Source organism: Apteryx mantelli, chromosome Z (assembly GCF_036417845.1).
Source record: "Apteryx mantelli isolate bAptMan1 chromosome Z, bAptMan1.hap1, whole genome shotgun sequence".
In the NCBI taxonomy this organism is placed as follows: Eukaryota; Metazoa; Chordata; class Aves; order Apterygiformes; family Apterygidae; genus Apteryx; species Apteryx mantelli.
In genome coordinates, this window is record NC_090020.1 from 37867081 (window position 1) to 37887890 (window position 20810).

At 41.3% G+C, this 20810-nt stretch overlaps 1 protein-coding gene and 1 long non-coding RNA gene across 4 annotated transcripts in view; one reads left to right on the forward strand and one right to left on the reverse strand.

The window, feature by feature from the left end:
* The window catches only part of ADAMTS19 (ADAM metallopeptidase with thrombospondin type 1 motif 19), a 158662-nt gene extending 142456 nt beyond the window's left edge, over positions 1-16206 (reverse strand). For all 3 annotated transcript variants that reach the window (XM_067315930.1, XM_067315931.1, XM_067315929.1), the window contains exons 1-2: positions 16051-16206; positions 14534-15144 (exon numbers count right to left, since the gene is read on the reverse strand). In XM_067315930.1, coding sequence (XP_067172031.1) covers positions 14534-15144; positions 16051-16126 — 687 coding nt within the window. In that variant the 5' untranslated portion in view covers positions 16127-16206. The remainder of the gene's footprint in view (positions 1-14533; positions 15145-16050) is intronic.
* LOC136995352 (uncharacterized) overlaps positions 16155-20810 on the forward strand; it is a 30917-nt gene continuing 26261 nt past the window's right edge. The window contains exon 1 of the long non-coding RNA XR_010886937.1: positions 16155-16235. This is a non-coding gene — a long non-coding RNA (uncharacterized lncRNA). The remainder of the gene's footprint in view (positions 16236-20810) is intronic.

The following is a 20810-nucleotide window of genomic DNA, read 5'->3' on the forward strand; positions in this document are numbered from 1 at the left end:
AGACAGAGTATAGGGACAATCTGGACTTTGAGTCTGCAGTAGTTTCACACAAGGAATTCCATTTTCTTTCACACACACACAGTTTCATGTTCACACAAGAAAATTTTTCCACAGATATATCATTAAAACTATAAATTCAAAATTAATAATACCTAAAGATTTATACCTAGAAACTGCAAACCAAAAAATGCAAACTTACCACAGGCATACATTCTTATTTCTTTTCCTTATGCGCCACTCTGGAAGTACCCAGAGTACAGAAAACCTATCACTCTTAGCACAAGTGACTTGATTTATTTTACAAAATTTTAAAATTTAATTAGCATTTCTAATCCAGTTCCTGCAAGCCCTTGTTGAAACAGGAGGTCAAATTTTACATCAGAAACGTGACAGTAAATTTGAAAACCTATTTCGACCCACATTGGGTTAAAGAAATGCTAAAAAGAAGTTGATGCTTAAACTAACTTGAATTCATAAAGCATACTGTATGCATTTTCTTTGAATAACTAAGCAAACTGATTAATATCACTAAGAATATATACAGACAGCTATGGACAAACCAAGCTTCATCAGTGACATCAAATGTGCAAAATGTCCATAAATGCACACAAAGCACACTCCACAATTCGTAAAGAAAACAAATATCATATTTTCAAAGCCAGACGCCTAACACAATACAGATTTTACGGCAATCAGGATTATGTCACAAACCAAAACGTCACCTCTTCTGCCAACCTCCCACGTAATAAATTACTGGTCTGTGTCTTATCACTTCTCCCTTTGCTCCACAGCTCTTACCCTTTATGGGATGGTTGGACTGACTAATACAGTTAGTTAGACTCTGAAATTACTCTTACCTTGTAATTAGTTTTGCTTCTATTTCAGAGGAAACAGAAGGGCTTCTGAGGAAGGGCTAGAATGCCGTAAAGATTGCCTATTTATTTCAATGGCATAAGCTGAATTAATAGAGGAGATTTCTTTTCCTCACAAGCCTTGCCTAACATGAAGTATTTAGTTACACAGCTTATCCACCTGAGCAACTACATTAATTTTAAAAGAATAACTATACAAAAAATGTTCTCTGCCTCTTTCAAATCATTGCTTTTATGCCACTTACAGTCAAGCCCTGATATTATGGTAAGAGTGTAACCACATTATAGTTAAGATCAGAAGAGGCTTTCTCAATTTTAGAATGTTAGAAGTGAAGACAAATGAGATTATGTTATGGAAAAGTCATTTTATGAATGCAATCTATCAAACTACTGCGGTAACCCTCAAAACCCAACATCTGTTCTGGTCAATATATGCTTAATAAAGCAAGATACAGTACACCACCCTCTCTGCCTGAACTCTAAACAGATCCAGATCTGATTTCATAACAATTTACATCAATAGTACTGCTGTGATACTATATATAAAGTTATGTTATATACCAAGAATTTGCTCTTACACTGTGTAGGAAAATACACTGCCTATATCTTTGCATTACAAAATTAACAAACAAACAAAAAAATGCATCAATAAACGGAGCTGGAGCTGTAGTAGAGAAGACAATCTAGAAAGCAACACCTGTGCAAAAGTCATGAATTGGCCATCCAGTTTATTCCTATGAGATATTTCACTTACATGAAAAAAAAAAAGTACTTTTAGGCAGAAACTAATTTAATTAAATAAGAATTTACTACTCTAAGAGAATATAGAAACTTTAAGTATTGTCAAGTCCAAATGCTGAAATTCCATCAGGACATTTTAAGAAAATGAAAAGAGGTTTTTTAACGGTCTTCTGGCATTTTGGCCTTCAGGTTTCATATTTTTAAGTTTTTTAAGCTGTCTTTATACAGGCTAAAGAATTACTTTTCTATTTTTATGAGTTCTCATTTTCATGCAGTCTCATGATTCAAAAAGCTGGAAGACACAGTAGCAGCATGGCGACTCAGGGTTCCACTCCTTCACTTTGCTTCATCAAGAACACAGTGATCAGCAGTGATCGTGGTTCATGCCGTGAACCGTGACCATGGTTTATACAGTACTTGCATCATAGCCTAATTGGCAATACTGCTCAGCTGCAATATCCCACAGATCCGAACTCTGACCAGCACATCAGGATGCGTTTCAAAAACCTGCCTGTGACTCATCAATAAAGATGCTTCTTGTCCACTTCCTGAAATGTTCTAGAAAGCCTTCTTTTATTTTGCTTCAAAAATTATGTTGGAACAATGTGCTCAACCGGCCACAGATGGCTAATACAAAGCAATAAAACAGAACACAAGCAAACTGAAAACCAAAATGTAATCTATACTTGAACAAGCAGGATACAGCCCTTTATTTGCAAAAATTCAAAGCCAAATGGACATAAAAATCCAGTTTTTAAACAGTCACCTAAATTGCAAATTTTGTCTGCTATGCTGTCAAAACCGAGGGACACATGATGCTGAAAATCATTTGATTTTGCTCATCAAGTACGTGCTATATAACATTAAACTCAACACTGCCACTGCTTTATCACTTTTTTATTAGTTTGCACTGCCCCAACCACATCCCCTTCTCTAGAAGAAACACAACAGCTTCCATAAAGAAAGCCAGGATTTTTTAAACTTCATTCCATAGAAGTTAAGTTGAAAATTCTTTACAATGAATTGGCTTGGTGAAATTCCAGATTGTTTATTATACAATGGCATTTCAGTAATTATTAATATCAAATAAGAAAGAATACAGCCGCTTTGCATAGCTAAACATGACTAGTCCTAGAAAGAACATTACCTATGGAAAACTATCACCTTTGGAAAAAATCCTTGCAATTAAAGGCTCAGTGCTTGTAAAGATGTGTTTCTTTGGAGTATTTTACTGTAATATGAATAACTTCAGCCCTTCTTGTGGTAAGACTAATAACCACACTTCTGGAGTATGATTCAAACCGCTGTACCTTTGCTAATGAAACAGTATTAACCGCAATTCTTTAGTGTATGCCTGGATTTAATCCCATGGGGCACTGCAGTGCTATTTTGAGCAGGCAGAAATGTAATAGCATGCAAAGGATGAGTACAAAACATTCAACGGTGAGTCCCGTGCAGGAGATTTAGATGGGAGATATGAGCAGCTGTGTATCTAACCGTACATTAGATACAACACATAGCTCAGTACCCAAAACACCAGTGCAGGGCACCCATGTTTAAACAGATTCATTGGTGTAAAACACTCCGCTAGTGCATACCAATGAGCTACCATTGTTCAAACCCACACGCTTTTCTTGTGGCCACAGAGGGATGTGGCAGCACTCCAAAACCTGCCCATGATTGCCCATAGAGAAATTTAATCTCTGCTAATCCTTAGTGAAATATCTATCCACCACTCCATTATTTTGGTTTACTTCTGAGAGAGGGGCTGAACCACATCCAAAGACTACTTAATTCAAGGCAACACCCTCCACAAAAGCACAGTTTTGTTCGAATCTACAACTTGCCACAACTACTAACCATGGAAAACAGTAAACCAAGGAAGAAAAATAAATTTTATCTATGGGCACAGAACTATAACTCAACAAATCAATTTACTCAATCTACAAAATAAAGTTATGTTTAGGCTTTTTATATTTTGAACTTGAGTTACATGAATCCAGAACCAGAAGTTTTACAGAAATAAATAAGACTCTCACAATTCAGTATGATTTCAGATCCACATTACTTAGTAAAGGTAAAAATATATAAAAGCAATATACTAGTATGACTCCACTCCCAACCCAAATCCATATCAAAAATTTTCTCTGAACTTCGCATAGTTGGTTGCTTTAAACTTCTGAGTATAAACTCTCCTTCCCTTTTTTGGAAAAAAAAAGTAATGAAATTTACCTTTTGTTACACTTACAAACTACAATTTTGGTACCCTCACGAAGGAGGCAACACTGTCTAAGGATTTTTCAAGAACTATTATTTATTTTAGTTAAGAGAAAAAAAGATGTTGTAAAAAGGCCCTCTAGTCTTTTTTTTTTTTTTAAGCTAGAGAGCTCATCTTATTTTCACGTGTATACAGTTTCCCCGATTTTACAGGAAAATGAGAAATGATGAGCAGAATGGAGTTTTGCTACCTAGAAAGACCAGCAAACTAAACCAAGCAGCCTCAGTCTGACTGGTCACTATACGAAACTGAAGCAAAAGGTTTATCGGCTGCTACAACGTAGTACCAGAAGCAAGGAACAAAGGGGTGCACCAGCATTCCAGAACTCTTGGTTATTCTGCTTGTTTAAATACCTTGCCCTAGGATGAAACAAATGATCAGACGGAAAGAGGGAAATGTGCTAGGGCTGAGAGTCAGAAACAGAAAAGCAGTGTTATACGCAGAACTGTATCCACTTTAACCTACAACCCCTCTTTCACCTTTAACTCCCTCACATGCCACTTAATAAATATTTGGGGTAAGGTCCATTTATGTCACAGAGTGGGAATCTGTGCGTAAAATCACTTAAGCAACTTTACATCCCCCACTTACAGTGGGTCTGCAAGTTCTCAGAAGATTTTAAAAACAGCCTAAGTAAAGTTAGAAGAGTTTCTTGAAGAGCTTACAGCAGAAGCAAAAGATCCAGGCAGATTCCTGCCTAGAGAGTATTTTTAAGGAGCAAAATTAAATGGGATTACAATTAAACCATAAGGCCTGAGAGAGAGAGAGTATTTGTACAAGCCTCACTTGATGCTCTCCGCACACGCAAAGTGCAAAAACCCTTCCTTCACCCACTGCAGTATCTCCGAATAACAGGCATTCAGCTTGCCTTGGCCCTCCCCATCTTCAGAAGAAAAACAAAGCACTTCATGCAAGGAGCCTCGAACCAGAGCTACACCTGATCTTCAGGCTAATCAGGGCTCCCTCTGACAAAAAGAGTGCCAAGAAGGCTCAGCAGATCTGTAGCGCAGTTTGACCTTTATATAAAAGATGGCCCTTCCCCCAGGCAGCATCCCCTCAGGCCCCCAGGACATAACAGGATATTTACTTAGTACCAAATCAAAAAAAGTTGTCCCCTGCTGAATTAACAACATCACATGCAGAAGTACCTGTGTTTTCCTTAATGCACAGCTATTTAAAAAAGCCTGACCTGACTTGACCCAGTTAAACTTGTGACATCTAGTGAGAACTTAAGGTAGCAAAGCTGATATCATAAAACAAGCGTATGCAGTTGTTGGAGGATAATCACATAGAACCTAAATCACTTCACAAGTCAGTTTTGGGCACATTTCTACATTTTTGGACATAAAACTCATTCAGAAAATAATTCTGACTGAAGTGCTGGTAGACCCAAGAAAAACATTCACAGCACAGACATCCAAAAAATTTTACTTCGATTCACTTAGGTGCAGATACATGTATTATTACATGTATTAACTAAAGTTATGATACTGATTTATAATCCTAAAGACATGGTTCCACAAGTAACACTAGGAATATTCTTACACGTTTTTCTTCTGAATACTACTTCTTTGTTTACCTATGCCATCAGTAGAAGCAGTAGAAATAATCAAAAAGACCAGATTGTCCAGGCAATGACAGGTTAACAACGAAAGGTTAACTGAACTGTTAATGTAACACAGATGTACATCTGATTTTAAAGCTAATATAGGTATTTTGTGCTATTAGTTTATAAAAGTTTGACCAACTACTGTCTGGATATGCAATACAACACATGCATACATGGGCTCAGAATATTTCACACCATTTCTGTTAATTGAAGCTTCTGCTTAACCAAGAGCAAACAATCAATGCTCACACCACATTCTTAAGTCATCAGTAAGAGATCTGAACAAACCAAGAAAAGGCACACATCCTGCAGATGAAAAACTTCTCCAAATATCCCATCCTCCCCAATAACCCAGCCGGCTTTGACTCATCCCTTTCTGCCTGAGTAGCTGTCTCTGTCCTTTAGCAAAGATGCATGTGCATCATCCCCACACCAACTCTACACGACCATCATCTTTCCCAGACTCCTTCTCCAATATCTTCACCAACTGCAACCCCCACAAGGACCCTCTCACTCCAGAAGCCAGTTTCCTCCCTTATTCCCAGGTTCCCTACTTTTTACGGTATTACATCTTGGAAATCATGGATGTTCCTATTTTTCCCCCTTCACAATCTGTCATTAGCTACCAAACTGAGTCTTCATTCATCCAGGTCCAAAGAAAAATAAAAGTGCTTTTTAAAATAAAGTTACAGGAGTTGCATCTTGCAGAACATTTGTCAAAATTAAAATTCCTGACTTACTTGCTACAGACCATACTATCTGCACATAAAATGAGATGTGGACTAAAGTCAGTAAAGCCAGACCTGGAGAAAGTAGCTCCTAAATATGCTAATCAAATTTCATTAACCTGAACAGCTATACCTGGGCAAGCTCAGCACTCGGTCTTTTCTTTTTAAAGCACCCACCTTCAAATTATGTGGGTCAAAACTTTACTAACTGAATTAATGGACTTACCTACTTTTTCTGATTTAACATCTCAGTTCTATACTTTGCAAAAGAACACTCATTATTTTATATTTATTAACTGAGGGAATTTTTTTAATAAAGCTACTCTGGAGATAGCATATTTCTAATTATGTTCTCTTAGCTTGAAAATTCATTAGAAAGGACATATTTGTTCAGAAACGAAGCACTTCAGGAGAACAGCAGGTTATTATAAGCAGGACTGGAATCACAAACCAAACCTGTGTCAGAATGGAGTGATTACATGATTATAGGAGAGCTCTTAAAGGAGAAAGGAATCATTACCACATGGTTTGCAGCATCTTGGCCCACCATTTCACATACCAGGCCACAGCCTTTAATACTGAAGGAAACAGAGATCATTATTGTTCAAATATAGGCTTGGCCTAAATCAAAACTGATTTTCTAAACTTTGTTGCTTTACATTACCAATGCTGTTCCTGTGTTTAAAAAGATTTAGCCTTACTGTCAAGCAACAAGAGTTCTGAGACAGACAAAACACAACACAAATCCAGCCAAACACTGTGTAGATACCAGGGAAGAAAACAGAAGCAAAAAGGTTTTAGTACTCTATCTTCACAAAGATGTTTGGTGTTTTATGGTTGTTAATGACATCAATGAAACATTTAAAGTGATTACTAGTCCTCATTTTATCAAAAAATAGAAGTGAACCACACTTAGAGATAAGAAATTAGTGGTTTGGGTTTTAATTCACTGAGTGTTCAGGTAGGATAAAGTAACATTTGTTTGTAAATAGTGCTTTGATTTGTCATTAGTGCCTTGCTTGTACATATATCCTGGTTATTCCAGCTGGTCATATTCACTATCTTCATTTTAATTTTCTCTGGCTTCTCTGGTGTGTTTTCAGTTGTGCTTAACTAGATGTCTGAGGTAAGATTATAATTAAGAGATTTTAATATAACAAAGAGGTCAACCAACATAACAGAAAAGCCTGTGCTGGAGGAAGATGGGTCTGTGTCTCAGCATGCTAAAGCAAACTCACATAAACAACTTATTTAACTCTAAAGTTGGAAACGAGACTTCCTAGAAGCCTGACTACTCTTCTCTTTCCCATGTTTCCCACATAATCTGCAACCGCTCTCTCCACGAGGAACAAATCTGATTTGATTTCAACTGGCACACTGAAAGTATGGGTCTTCCTCCAGGAGCACCTCCACACTTCACTGGTTCTTCTATTTTATGCAGGGGGGGAAGCCCCAATTTTGGTCCAACATTACATTTTCCCAGGGGTGCTTCTGGTTTTCTGCAAGGAAACCCACTTTCATAACATATCAAGGCTGCTTTCTGCTCAGGACTGACATTTCCATTCACGTCCTGCCTAGTTCATCTATTTCTGCTGCTGACAAATTTGATATTGCCTGTTTAAAGATGTTTAAAACAAAAATAATGAGATAAGTTAAAGTCAACAAAGCAAAGCCCTGTGAACCTGTGACCTCTCTGTAAAGGATACTCAGGCAGTACCCTCATTCACATCTTTATTTCTGCCCCTCCCAGCAATGTTTTATGTCTCTATCAACTTACAGTGCAACAGTAGGCAGACTGTGAATAAGAGTTTAGCCTTTTAAATAGGTAACTGAACAAGCCTCCAAAAAATCCTGTGATTTTCCACATCCCTCTCTCTTGAGTTAGCCCTAGTTTTCAAAAAGAGGAGATCAAAACAAATTTTTCTTCTTTGCCATCTCTTTTCGTTTAAGGATCCCAAGAAGCTGGACTTCTAGAAGGACATAAAGTGTACTTCATTTCATCCTGCCAAACTTAAGGACAATCCCATTTAATGTTATAATCCCTCTTCTGCAATGTGAAACTTTTGCCCGTATGTATCAAATGGACCACGAATATTGCTACCTACCTTCTTCTTTCCCCTTCTCTCAAAAATTGTTGGCGATCTCTATGCTATAGTGCTTATCCTTAGCACAAAAGAAGCTGTAATTGCATCCCATTTCTTTTGGAAAAGCATCTGGCTCAGAGGTTTAGTGTGCAACTCAATACTGATGTAACCGCAACATCACCAAAGCGGGAAGGGAGGGTTACTATTTTCTCTTGACAAGAGGATAGGCTTGATATTTAACCCATTTGAAACTTGTCTAACTGTACGATGTTATCCAGGATGTGTAATGGGGTAGTTATTCCCCAGCTTGATGTAAAAATTTGTCTACTAAAAAGTCTCAGCCCCTTACACCAGGAGCACACAACCTACAACCCCACAGCTTGCTGTGGCAACTCCTGAAACCCAAGAGTTGTTCCTGGATAAACTGTTCTGGCACTGGCGATCTGCTCTAAGAGCTCCCCACATGCCCAAACACGCAGGGATTTACCTTGTGTGTACACAGCACAGCAAAGCCAAGCAATCTACATGTTCCCCATAGGTCTGAACCTATGAGAAGACAGGAGTTGCAGCTGCTGAGTGTTGCACCGCCACTGAAAGAAGCTGTATGGCCCAAAGGGAAAAGCTCAGCGCAGCTGTCTGAAGCTAGCAGGACACTGGCCACCACCACCAGATACCGCTGCCATTGCAGGAAGGGCTAAGCAGTAACTAAGAACTATACTGACTGGGAATTCCCATATGAAAATGTCGCAACACTGTGGCTAACATCCTTCTCTAGCAGAGCTGCCAGGACAGAGATTCAGCCTGCAAAACGGCCAAATCATGTTCTCAGAAGTGACTGTGTGCAGAATTTTAGAGAAGAGGGAATCTTTTTTTTTAATTTTATTACTATTGTTTTATTACAATTTCATTCTGTTCAATCTGAGACAATCTGCAAAGTCCAACTACCATCGCTGGGTAGATACCAAATAGTAAATTCCAGTTTTGTAGAATCTGTATGATGTGCCCAAAATTTAAAAACCTCATGTGAATATCTTAGGAAATCCAAAATATTTTAGATGTATCACGTGCCATTCCCATACTATTAGCTAATATCGCTAATCTTCAAAACAGTTTGTGACAGAAGTAAAAATTTTGATACATAGTCCTGTAAAGGTATCTTAATTATTTTTTTTAACTTACTAAAGTAGCATGCATGCATTCCATAAGCTAAAGAAGGCACATCATTTTTTTCACATCCTAATTTATTTCAGTTTTACAGTGCTATATTATTCAAAGTAGGGTTGTTGCCATCAAAAGTAATTTTTAAAATGTTAACATCTACCCAAAGAGATTTGGCACTTCTCTTCACAACACAGAACTACCGTCATTCATTCTTTTGCGGATGCTGCCAGCATTGCTTTGGATAATACCCTTTAAATATATGTAAAACAACCAGAATAAATCTGTGACCACTTGCCTATAACCTACTGATCAGGTTTTGAAATACCAGGTTGTGAAAGGCAACGAGGGCTAAAAAAGACCTGAGAAGCACCCTCCGTTTCTTGAGAAAGGGCTGTTACTTGGATTGGGTGGAAGATGTGTTATGGCTTGCTCCCGCTCAAGTTGCTGGGGAAATGCACATTAATTTTCATTGTAAACAGTATTTGGCCTGTCATCTGCAAAAGGGATTTAGAGAACGATAAAAAATGCTTTGTGCCTATTGCATTCTTAAGATCCAGTGAACATACAGAATCACACAGACTAATTTTAAAGCTTCTCTCCAATAAATTAACCCAATCAGTAATGCTGTCTGTTCAGAGATCCCTGTGCATGTTCTCTTGAGCACTGCAGTGAACAGCACAGCTGCACGGGCACTTGGCTGCATTCTCCTACCCCTCCTCAATGTATATGTTGCTCCTGTTGGCACCTCCTAACAGACTAAACATGCCCCACTGCTTTGGGTATAAAAAGACATTTAAATTCTTTCTCCACCTAACTGTTTCCTATTTATTGCAGACAGCTTCAGTTAAAAAAATTAAAAAATAAACTTCAGAAAAATCCCTGCCCAAAACCACTTAGCTCTAGAGTACTACCTAAGCAATTTGGGCCGGAGAAAAATGGACATTAAAGGCTTCTCTTCCAAAAATGAAAGGTGCAGGAAATAAAGCACGCATATGCCCTGCTTACAGAGGTCTTCTGGGAAACGTAGTGAGACTACTTAGACTTCCTTGCCAGCTGCAGTGTGGATTGTTGGTAAAGAACCGGTAGCCTCATTTTCTAGTTCTAAGTTCACAAAAAGTTTCTGCTTCAACGTGCTGTAAAAGAATCACCAGTTGTACCTTGATTTATATTACCAATTGCAAATAAAACTGTTCAAGAATGTTTGATGTGCCTTTTTTTTCATAATTCAAATATTACGGCAAAAAAAAAGCAAGCAGTAGAAACCACCATTTAAATAATTAATGCAATTCATCACTTTCAAAAGAGCAGTCTCACTGGCATCAACAGGAGGACTGCTTGCATCCTGGTATTTGGCTAACGATGAACAACTAGGCAGGCAGCATACAGATGGAGCATTCTTGGAAACCTCTCCTTATTAATCTTCCTTTAACACAAGCACGGAATCCCAAACTGTACTCAGTGCAAATCCTGTTGAACTGCAAAAGGATCTGAAAACCCACAAGTGTTTCACAAAAGAGCTGGAACAGGTCTCACCATTGAGCGTGTGAGCTCTGAGATTACACCAAGGTCACGGCAATGGAGTTTTTAGACAGCCCATGTGTATCTCAGGTCTTTAGTTTAATTAGAAATTATCCTTTGAGTTATGCTTCCTTCATCTGTCAAGATAGGTTGCCAAATGAAGCCAACACTGACAGCCAGATTTTGATCAGGAAGTACAGCTCTCATTTTTCATTTGTATATTCACATGAGTATTATGATATATTATTATCTCTATTATTATCACTCCTCTACTACTGGTCTTGACAGATAACTCAAGAAAAAAAACAACTGTGAAGCTCTCAAAAACTTTGAAATAAGAAATACAGGGAGGCTTTAACATTATGCTGGGAGATATGACTGTACCTTATGTGCTTCATCCAACTGCAACCAGGTGAACTTTTCAAAAGGCACCTAAATCCATTTTCAAGGGAGGAAGGTGCCTAACACCTTAAGAATATTCCTCTGTCTTTCTGCTTATGGAAGGAGCAGTTAGATTTCTACATAGACATTATTTAAATTTCCTGGATGTCACTGGCACATCAGTTCTCTCCATGCCCTACTTGTGAACCAACACCATAAGTCACTTGGATGCCACGACAATTTTACGCAAGGTTTTTTTTTTTTCTTCTCTTTTTTTAATGAAGATCCTGTATCATTTCACAAAACTAGCCCTACAGCAAGACTTCCCGTCAGCCACATGCTCCTTCGTGTCTATATTGCTATGCATGACCCCTTCTGCACACAATGGCCAAAACCTTTCCTGCAGGCCTTTACATGCCTCCATCCTTCCTCCTGGGTAACAAAACCACTGTTGTCTGTCAGGCTACAGTTACTCTCCTTGGTGAATAAAGAGATTCCCTAAAAGGCTACTATCTAAAGAGCAGAATGAATGGTGGAAGTTTTGTTGCCACAGGGAGACACTGTTTTTTCCACTGAAAAGAAAAATTGATGAGTGGAATGTAAGCAGCACGTTAAATGATTTATTGCTCATTTCTTTGCCTTCACAAAGTGTATGCAGGCTAGTGATCTTAACCCAAAATCTGCAAGGCTTTGAAAAGACAAAATATCTTAGACATTCACGTTACGTTTTCTCTAAAATTTCTTTACATTTAAGCTGAAAAAAATATTGTAATTCAAGTAACTACAATAAAATATATGGAGGGTCAAGTTTCAATGGATTTTTACATCTTAAAACAGAAAAGGTAGTTTGAAATATTGCTTGGCTCTTTTTGCAGGGAAAGACCTAGAGGAAGCAGGATGGAATATGCAATGTACGTATGATGTTTTTTCAAGACTCTTGGAAAAAGAGCAACTTACATATGTAACAGAGCCCAAGCAACGACTGAATAAAGAATGACAAATAACTTAAGGATTCTTATGACAACTATGACATAACAGCACTGTGCAAATTTTTTAACTATGTGCTTGATACAGCAACACATTCAGGAAGAACAGCTTTTTAAGAGTTTCACTACAAACAAGACTATGTAGTCAAGGATCATGACAACATAGTCAACAACAGCAACACTTTCAAATTTTATCTGAGATATGTAAAACAGAACTTTTATTTCAGCTGCAGCTATAGGAAAGGGGAACATGACTGGAGCACGTGCATGCTTAGACTGTGGGTAGCCTGAGAGTAAACTCATACTCCTAGGAAAAGTCTGACTGATCCAAAAATTACTACTGGGGCTCCCAAAGACCTGGGATCTACTTAAATGATGAATGTCAGCTCATAAATCAAGTCAAAGGAATTACAGATAGATGATGATGCACATCATTTCTGAGCAGTCATTTGTTATAATTATCTCTTACTACCAGTAAGTTTCTTCACAGAGATTTTCTCCATCCTAATTTTACCCATATGCAACGTAGAAGGAAGTAAAATTCTAACAAGAACAAGGAGCATAAAAGTCAAATGCTTTTCCAGAACACAAAAAGCCTGTACCTGATTGCTTTCAGACCACCTTCAGTTGACTTTCAGTAATTTTCTCCACAATTAACTCTGCTACCACGCTTTGGAAAATCTGACAAAACATCAATAATTAGATGCCAACCACCTAAGAGTTGTGTGAAACTTGGCGGTTTCACTTTGCAGGAGTGCAGGCAAGTATTTTATTTGGTGCCAATCCACATATGTTCCCTCCCTCTCCACCACTTTCAGATTGAGTTTTGACTTTTGAATAAGCCCAAACAGGCAAATGAATAGGCAGTCAAAATTTCCACATTTTACCTGGTTTCACTTCATGACCACGCAAATAAAAAACAGGCAGGCATATCTTCGTGAATCAACAATGGATCAAGTTAGATGTTCAAATTTATGGAGGAAATACAAGAAAGCATCTCTCATGTGATTGTGGTGATTTACACCCATCTAGCCACAAAAAAACCTAGGGCTGTGATGATGTTAACTCTCCCTAGCGCCATTACCGTTTGTGTTCTACGTTCTATAAAGTGCTGCAGGCATGTGCATTTATGACGCTATATAAAGGCTCAAAATGAGAATAATAGTAATAATAATTGTTTTTGTTTTAAATCCTGCCAGGATTTTACATCATCCCAGCTGTCTTCTACTCTTTCCATCCACCCCAAGTATCTTGGGATTGCAGCTCACTGGAGCACCACTGCAGTTGTCAGTGTGCCCAATTCTGACCTTTAGCTGGTTAAAATCTGGAGTAACCTAACAGATTGCTAACTACAGCAGGTGAAGTTTGCTTTACATAAGGAGGTAAAGTCAAATGCCACTGAAGCAAAAACCATCAGAAAGGTCTATTATATTAGCATTACCACTGAGAACATATTTGTTGTGTACTCTAGAAAGGGAAAGAAAGGAAAGGCAACTATGGGGTCCCAAATCCAAGTAACTATAGGTACCACATATGAGGAGAGGTTTGGGGGGGGGGCTAGAGAAAGAAGGACAAAGGGATGAGAGGAATGAAAGAAAATGAGGAATGAAGACGAGAAAGCAGATGTAAAATACTGGTAGAAGTAGAAAAGACAGAAAAGGCTGAAGTCTGAGATGTAGAAGATAAGGTGGAAGATACACAGAGGAGAAGAATAACTTGAACATGGAATGAGAATGAAGATAAAAGGATTGCAGATGGATTAGAGAAGACATGTTGATATTGGAAAAGGAAGGTGAGTGAACATGGGGGTAATTTTAGGACCAAGATAAAATTAGGGCTGGAGATGAGAAAAGCTCAAGGAAAAACAGCATAAGGATGAAAAGGAGATCAGAAAAAGGGAGGTATGAGACAGAGATGAAAGTGCATTTGGAAATGGGACAAAGATTACCAAAACTTTACAGGCTAACAGCAGAAGTAGGACTTGAGAAAGATTATGAATGGGACAGTAAAGCACGAAGGGTAAAATGGTTACAGATAGGGATAAGCACAGAGGTAGGGTTGAAGAGAATATGAAAGAAAGAAGACAGCAGGAGATGGACAGGAATGGAAAGCAGCAGAAAAGATGACACTGGAATGGAGACCTAGGTGCTCCCCATGCATGCACGGTCACCTTACCAATCCACCACAGGTACTGAAGGAGGCGAAGGAGCCCGGGTAGCGGAGAACAGCACCACTGTAGTAACAAGCTCTCTCAGGTTGAGGCTGTGCAGCACCAGGTGGGCTTTTCCCCTCACCCCTGAGCCGCTCCTCCACAGCAAAGCCAGGCGCCAGGAAGCGGCTGTCCCTCTTGAGCAGCAGGTAGAGCTCCCGGGCGAAAGCCGGGATCCTCAGCAGCACCTCCTCTCCGTCTTCGGATGGAGGCGGCAGAGGGGGGGAAGGCGGTGGTGGCAACTGCGAGGCAGCACCGGACCCCTGGGGCAGGGGAGACCAGTGGTAGAACTCCTGCGACTCATACTCATCCTCCGTGTCCTCCTCCTCTGCTGCCTCCCCCACTGCCTGCACCTGCCCCTCCACCGAGGAGGACACTGAGCGCACTTCCCGGGAACTGCCTGCCGCCAGGCTGGGGGTGACAGGGGCATTGGGGGTGCTGCTCCGGTTCCCACAGCTGGGGTCGGCGCTGCAGCTGCCTCCGCTGCCGCTGCCACCAGCTGGCTCCTGCTGGCCCCGGCTCCACAGTGCGGGGAAGACGATCTCCCACTCCTCAGAGTCTTCAGAAGCATGGAGACCTGCGGGAAGGCCAGCAGAGGTTTTAAACAAGCTGAGCAACCAACAACGCTCAGCACGTGCCAGAAACCTACCTACCCCTGCCATGACGCGCTCTTTCCAGCTCCCACCCCATCAAGCATGCCACTCAAAGCCCAGCTGGGCTCCATTTGGCCATTCCATCCTGTCTTCGCACACAGGAGAAGGGCCAGCCACTAGGTGTCTCTGTGTCTGTTCAGGAATTTGAGACACCCTGGTCCTGGTAAGCACAGGGAGAAAGCTGGAGCTCAAGCTGGGTAGAAGGTGTACTTGTGCCAGCTGCTGGATGTGGCTCTTCATGACCTTCTACTCTTCTTCATGACCATCACCTCCATGCAATGAAGTCTGCACGCACCTTTCTCCGTTTAGACAAAAAAGTGGCAATCTTTCACGTGAGGTTCCAAAAAATGTGTTATTTTAGCAGGGAAAACCTGAACACAACAAAAAAATGCAGATTTCAACCCTGTTCTCAGCTTCCTCTGTAGGATCCACTACGATTTCAAAAGATTGTGGCCGAACGCACCCGCGCTCCACAGCCACGCGTTCCCAAGCCCGTGAACCAGTGGCACGAGCACGTGCCCGCCATACCATCACCACTACCACCAAACTGAACCGCAGCCCGGAGGGTCCGCGCACTGCATACGCCTTACCACGTCTGAACAGAGATTCCCGGCACGCCCTCACTATGCGCTTGCAGAGACAGGGAGGCGCGCAAGCTCCGCGGGCCTGACGCGCAGCCGGGCGGTTCGGCTCAGGGGCTCCGCGCGCGCACCGTGAGCCGCGCGCCGCCCGCGGGACACCGGCGCACACGGGCTGCGCGCCCTCCGCGCGGGACACAAGCGCCACCGCTCGCGGGGCTGCGCGCCGCCCGCCGCCCCCGGCGCACCTACCTGCGGCCAGCCCGCTGGACAGCACGCACAGCTGGTAGACCACGCAGCACACGCGGCTCAGCCGCATCCTCCCCATCGGCGCCGCGGGCAGCGCGCAGGGCCCGGCCGCGGCGGCCGGCGAGCGCGGAGCCCCGCGGCGGCGCAGCCACCTGGGGCCCGCGGAGAGGCGGCGGCGGCGGCCACGCGTGAGGAGCGCGTCCCGGCGGGGCGGGCGGCGCTGGACGGGAGCGTGTGTGTGTGTGTGTGTGTGTGTGTGAGCAAGGGAGGGAGGGAGGGCGGGCGGAGCAGGGCGGGCGGAGGCCGGCCGGCAGCGCGGCCCGTGCGCGCACACAGCGCCCGGCGGGCGGGCAGGGGCGCCCCGCGGCGGGGACCGCGCTGCCCCCGCCCGCCGCTCGCCCCCACGGGGCGGGACGGGCCCCGCCGCCGCCGCCGCCGCCGGCCCCGCCCCGGCCGGCCGCCGCCCCCCCCCCCCCGCCGCCGCCGCCGCGGGCGCGCAGCCTCCCGCGCGCCGCCGCGCCCCGGCTGGCGGCCCCCTGCGCAGGCGGTGATCAAGCGAGGGGCCGCGTAAAAGCTTTTAAATGCGCAGGGTAAACTGCGGGGGCAACAGGTAAACACCGCCCTCTCCGAGCCTGATTTCTTATAACTTCTGCTGCTTCACCTACTGTTGCCGGTGTCAGAGGTGACTGCTGCGTCCTCAGGGGACAGCAGAACAGCCTCGCTCGGGCCAGCGGGGCCGCGAGGGTAAGCTGCAGAGCTGCCAGGATGCCGTCTCGAAGTTAGGTGCTTAAAACAGAAAACCAACCAAACAAACAAATATCACGTGTTCGGGCTCCAAATAAGAAACATGTTTAGGCTCCACGGAAGCCGAAGGCAGCTGAGGGTTGCTCTCCACTTCAAGAGCTGTTTGAAACCTGCGCTGCAAGGGTGTTCACAGCTACCTCCGCACAGTATTTTTGATGAGTTATTTGCTTTTGTGAGGAAAAAAAGTTACTGTAGAGTGGTCCTTTCTTGGAAACTGAGTCAAGTTTCACTAAGCAAAATCAGGGAAGCTTGGTGAAAAGAAGATGGCAGATTTACATTTAGGGTTTTAGGGTGAAGAGAGTTTTCCAGAGACTGCTAACTAGTATTTGTGTGATAATTAATTTTAAAATGCATTTTAAGCAAATCTTTGTTTCCCAGCTAAATAACAATAATAACAATGCATATGGATTTACAGTGGGATTACTAGGCCCAATACTGAAACCTTTCCGCAGCCAAAACCCCCTTTACAAACAACGAGCAAATGCTGTAAGATGCGTCTCTTAAGCTGCTGTGCAAGGGCTAAATACCACTTTCAATTACATTTTTTTAAAACAAATTGGGATATATAGGCAAGATATGAAAGTACACACACAGAGAAAATCTGTACTTGCAGGGCATACAGTTGTATCCCAAAAGATATCAACGGAGAACCAGCAGAAATAAGGAAAAAAAGTCGGGGCATGTATGTTTGCTCATTTTAAAACTGTGAATTGCTGAAACTGTTTTCAGTCTCCTGAAGTTAAGTTAGTCCCTTTGAACCAAATTCTGCTTCTCTTATTCACATGTATAATCTTACTCAAAGGACAAAAGAACTACTTCTGTCAGTAAGATAAGCAGAATTTGGCCCTTTCAACACAAGCTGCAGGAGGTAAAGAGACTTAGGAAGCCAATTGAGAAGGACTTTAATAGGTTTGACTTTATCACCAGCTGAAAAAAAGAGGAGCATTTTGAATCAGTCTCCAAATATGAAGACAGAGCAAGCTAAAGTTGATGTCTGGAGCCGCAGCAAATTTCTTCAACCCATTTTATGTTTTCTTTTTTATTGTTTCAATAGTTAAAGTAAAAATGCAGGGGGAAGTTCTCTATGTTTGACTTTGGGGAAAGTGCCCTATAAAACAGAGCCCCTACTGGTGTTCATTAGTTTTAACAAAGTCTGGTCATAGGTTAATGCTGGTAGACGGTATTGTAGCCCACCACATGCTAACTGTTGTCACTGTGAAACTAGTGCAGAGAAGTCTACGTCTAAAAGAATAAGAACTAAAAGAACAAAACTATGGTTTCATATTGCAATTGTTTTGCAGAGAGAATAATATTGTATCCACATGTACGGTACAAAAGGCTTTTAACTTTATTAATTGCAAGGCCACCAAAACGCTCTGCAAAAGAGTTTTTACTTTACTTTACATGAATTGCACGCTGGCTGGAATTCACTGTGCATTTGTAAAATTAGAAGAAATACTATCTTCTAACTCAATACAGAGCAAAATAAAAAGAAGGACTCAGTTTGCTCCAGGAAGTTCTTAAAACTGCACTTCATATCTGAAAAGCTTGTTGGCATTGGGAGTGACTCATGCAGAATCAGAAATGAGTTATGAAAAGAATGTGTTCATTTGTAGATGCTGAAGTCTCGCAATGATCCAGACCATCTCACTGATGGAAAAAAATTGCCGAGAAAGAGCTAAAGAACGTGTACTCGTCTGTTCTTCCTGGTTGACGTAAATCAGTCTCATTTCATTGAAATCAAGGGAGATTTGGCACTACCCCTCTCGTAGCCTCTCGTCCATGATGTTAAATTTGTAGAACCGCTCGGAGACCGTCCCTTTGGCCCTCTCTGGCCCCACCAGGGACTGAGAACGTCTCATTTTGTCAGTGTGCCGAAATCCTCCGTGTCAATGCCTGAATCACAGGTGATATCCCACAGGAAGCTCCGGGGGTCTCTCGAAGACAAGGGACAAGGTCTCTGTCTCCCTTCACCACTATGGGTTCATTTAAAGCTGGCCTGCTCTTACTGTCCTACCTGTATCTGAATCATAACATTAGCAAGGGCAGAATTTTTCCCCCATCTCCTAGTAAATCCGTTTCAATTTAATTCTAGGGATTAAGATGAGTATGGGGCAAAAAAGGCTGTTGATCTTAAAATGTCAGCCCCTAACGAGACAGGCACCACCATCAGTCAGGGACTTTCCTTGGTTTATTTTTTGTCTTTAGTTAATCATCTAGCTGTAAAAGCTATCGCGCTTATGCATACAAAAGTGAATTAAAATTACCTCAGCTTTACAACGTATACAAGATTGCCTCAAGTAATTATTACCAAAAAACTCCCAAACCTCTAATCCTCTTCACAGGGAATTAGTTGTTAATTATTTGAGCATATGCTTCATATATATCTGATTGATGATATCTTTTTTTTTTTTTAATCTTTGGGTACATTTGTTTCAAATTTTTACAGCCTAACAAAATAAGCTAGATCAATGGAAGAAACTGTTTTGTTTTGAATGGTGCTTACTACCTTAAGGCCATGTATCGTATGACCGTTGAGATTAGAAACAGAAACTCGCGTCTTCCTGTTTCTAGGGTGCTTTGCAAATGTTATCTCAGTATAAATAAACTTGTGCAAAATGCAGGTTGAATGAAACTTTTTATGTCTGCAAGATATATGTAAAGAGATGCAAATTTTCTCCATTTGAGCATGATAAAATGAGAGCTTTTTTTCCCTTTTAGAGAATGTTATTCCCTGTCCCTTGAACAAAACAGTGAATTTCCACTGCCTGTTAGCTCACAGACTCTGAATGTTTAGTCTGTAATTCTATACTGTTATTTACATGCTGAAAATGAAGGGTTTATTTAAAATGTATGTATTTAAGACCACTTCAAACAACTTTTCTTTAGCAAACCTTGCTTTAGAGCAAATCTCACACTTATATCTAAACTCAGTAGTACAATCAGATGACCTGTGGAGTAAGACGTGTGTCAAACTATTGTGAGCTTAATACTCTATATTCACAATGTTGCGTCTACTGGTTTAAAGCGCAAAAATTTTAAATGTGCAAAGCTATGCTCATAGTTCAATGCAATTATGTTCCTCCACCAATTCTTATAAGTCGTCCTGCATTTAGGAAATTCAGTGAAATTTCTCTAAGTCGCAGCGCTTAACTTGTGAGCTGTTTCACAAAGTCATATTGGGAAATTAATCAGGATCTTTGTGGGTGGTACAAAGCAAGTACAAGCAAGTAAAGTAAAAATACACTTTACTGTAATTAAAAATACACTTACAATGTACTATTTATATTGGCTGTTTGGCAGAGTCATTGTGTCACGCACTTTCACAGCCCCTAGCATTACATCCTTTTCCTTTGGTAACTTTTTTCTTCAGAAAAATTGATGCTGGGCGCTCACAATTTGATGGAAAGTTCAGTCTATGCAGTGAAAGGTGCCAAAGTGCTCTGCTCACATTGCAGGCACGTAAAGAAAAGATAGCAAAGCTCACTATGAACCTGAGTTCCCCACAACTTGCTCCAAATTTCTATACTAGAAATCATCTATCATGCATATAACTTGATCAATTATGGGAAAAAGGCTGCTGTAGAATCATCAGTTTTGCCACTGCACACTCATAACGAATAGTTCCCACTTTTGGGACATCTTAAAAGAGCACTGCTTCAGACTTGAAACCTTCATGTCACCAGTTGAAGAAAAAAAAATTACTAATTTGGAAAGAAGCTTCTCTACATGAAGCAGAAATCTGGCCTCTCCCTTTTGAATATAAAAAGAAAGTTAAACCAACATAAGAAACAATAAAATATATATTAAAAAAAAAAATCTGAACACAGATTTTCTCCCCCAACTGCTACCTGTGGGCATTGGTTTCTTTTGTCCATTAAAGATTTCAAAGCTCTCCTTGATTTCTTCCATGACAAAAAGAGGTCCTTTTCTCTCCATTGAAATTCCGAGTGTCTCTT